This window comes from Octodon degus, unplaced genomic scaffold (assembly GCF_000260255.1).
Source record: "Octodon degus isolate 3935 unplaced genomic scaffold, OctDeg1.0 scaffold00080, whole genome shotgun sequence".
Classification (NCBI taxonomy): Eukaryota; Metazoa; Chordata; class Mammalia; order Rodentia; family Octodontidae; genus Octodon; species Octodon degus.
In genome coordinates, this window is record NW_004524656.1 from 432,569 (window position 1) to 435,276 (window position 2,708).

At 36.1% G+C, this 2,708-nt stretch overlaps 1 protein-coding gene across 1 annotated transcript; it reads right to left on the minus strand.

The window, feature by feature from the left end:
* Positions 1–1,299: 1,299 nt before the first annotated feature.
* Positions 1,300–2,235, minus strand: LOC101588637 (olfactory receptor 150-like). Its single transcript, XM_004636508.1, has one exon. It carries the CDS (start codon positions 2,233–2,235, stop codon positions 1,300–1,302), a length of 936 nt encoding a protein of 311 aa, XP_004636565.1.
* Between the last annotated feature and the right edge of the window lie 473 nt (positions 2,236–2,708).

Below are 2,708 nucleotides of genomic sequence, written 5' to 3' on the forward strand. Positions count from 1 at the left end.
ATGCTTTTTTCAAGACTGAGGGAGCTTGACTGCTTTGGCAAATGTGGCCTAATACCATCCTAATATATATGACCAATTTCCCGTTTCAGTCACTCCCAAAGTGAATGTAACTCTTTGTGAAAGGTTACAAATCAGAGGAATCAGAAAGAATACAGTGATGACCTGCCACCTACAAGTAGCCCTAAAATAGAATAGTTATATCTGGTGACCAACAAAATATTACTCAGGAGACATTAGAAAAGCCGCTGCAAAACTAAGGTGTGAGAACTACTGAGATTTGCTCCTGAGGACAATTGTCTCCCAGGAGGTATGCCTCAAGCTTTCAAGTTATAATCTCTGAGGACATATATGGACTCAATTTGCAAAGAACTTAATTTGTTTGCCAAAAGTCTGCTTCTCAGCCCATGGGGACAGGACATTTACTTTTCCAGTAGAAATTTGGTTTTGTGTAGCAGAAATATTTTTCATTAGGAAAAATTTTGTCAACATTAAATTTTGTACATGGATGAAAGAGGAACCAACATGAACAGAATATTAAATGTGTTCTAAATCAGAGATGCTACATGTGTGGCAGAAGTTTTAAACACCCATGTATTTTTCAATATGAGAAAAGCAATATAAAATTTTCAGAAAATTAATGTTAGTATAATCCCAACAATGTTGCATACATACATGTAAAAGAATTTTTCTGATATTTATGTATCTGCTTATTATTGTCCTTATTTTCCAATATGCTTTTATCTCCTTGTAGGTAAGAAGTGTTTTATTTTCTATCACATGCCTTGATATTACATTAAAACAGTGTATAATCTTTGTAGGTATTGGGGTTTATATTTTGTATGCTTCATATGACAAAAATTATTTATTTTGACATCACATTTTGCCAATAAACTTAGTTTAAAAGTCTGGGAACATAAACTATTGAAACAATACAATGTGAAACAAGTATATTTTTTCCTGAATTTATATAATATTATTAACAAATGAGCCATATTCTACATATACAAAGCATAATAAATCATGTGGATGCACCTGAAATTTAAAAAAATAGATATACCTTACTCTGGGGTGGGGGAATCTAGACCATCTTGGAGAATTTCCATCCCATGTGACTTTGACTCTCTCAACATATCCTTACCCTGGGTACAATTTGTCTTAAATAATTAAGCATGAGCAGAAATCACAAGATGTGTGGAATTATTTATTTGTATGGATAATTTATTTGTATGGATAATAATGTATGGATTATCTATTTATGATAAACAGAAATAAACTGTAATAAAAGCAAAATATTCTATTTCATTGGAAATTTATTTTTTGAAAGCTCTTACGTAGGGCAAGTTTAACATCCTTATTCCTCAGGCTGTAGATCATGGGGTTCAGAATGGGAACAATCATGGTGTAAAACACAGAGGACACTTTTCCTTGATCCATGGAGCTGACTGAAGATGGCTGAAGATACATAAATGCTGCAGAAACAAAAAAGACAGCAACTGCTGAGATGTGGGAGCTGCAGGTACTGAAGGCTTTGGTCCTGCCAGCAGTGGAGCGGATGCGCAGGATGCTGGCTATGATGAAGATGTAGGATGTAAGGATGGTCAAGGCTGGGAGAAGAATATTAAATGCACTTAAACACAGAACTACCACCTCATTGATAAAAGTACTGGAGCAGGAGAGTTCCAATAGTGGGAAAAGGTCACAGAAGAAATGGTTTATTACATCTTCCTTACAGAAAAGCACTCTTAGCATGCAAACTGTGTGAGCCGTGGCACCAAGCAAACCCATGCTGTATACCCCGGCTACCATCCAGCAGCAGACTTGAGAAGACATGGTAACATTGTAAAGCAAGGGTTTACAGATGGCAACATAGCGATCATAAGCCATGGCAGCCAACATGTGACATTCTGAGATAGCAAAAACCAAAAAGAAGTAGAGTTGAGTCATACACTCGGGATAAGAGATGACATTCTTTTCTGTCACAAAGTTGACCAGCATTTTGGGTGTAATGACAGTGGAGTGGCAGAGGTCAATGAAGGATAGACTGCTGAGGAGATAGTACATGGGGGTGTGCAGGTGAGAACTGAGCCCAATCAGGGTGATCATGCCCAGGTTCCCCACCGCTGTGAGCATGTAGATTCCCAGGAAGAGGAGAAGGAGAGGTAGCTGGAGCTCTGGTTTTTCTGTTAAGCCTGAAAGAATAAACTTGATCACTGTAGAATGATTTCCTTCTGTCATTTCTTTTGCGAATCTATGTAGGAAGGGAAGAAAACTTTTGAAATAGGTATTTATTGTTTGAACTCTGTGGGTTTCTTTTTTGTTTCATTCTGTAAGAGTGATTATTTATATCAAGTTCATGAACACAGATTAAGTAATTTCTACTAATTTTTTTGAAGTGTTCCACCAAATATATCTCATTAGTTGCAATTTTCACAAATATCATGGAGAAAAACATTTTGGTTAAAATAGTAGCACCACAGAGCACACACACACACACACACACACACACACACACACACACACATACATGCACATGCACACACATTTTTACACATAAAGATAAAACAAAAAAACATTTCCCTCTAAAGTACTGAATAGTACAAGCTTTCCACTCTTCATTTTCATTGCACAGTATAACAAAGGACCTATGTAGGAAAATTAGGCAAGAAAAATGAATAAAGACATTCATATTGGAAAGTATAAATACATTA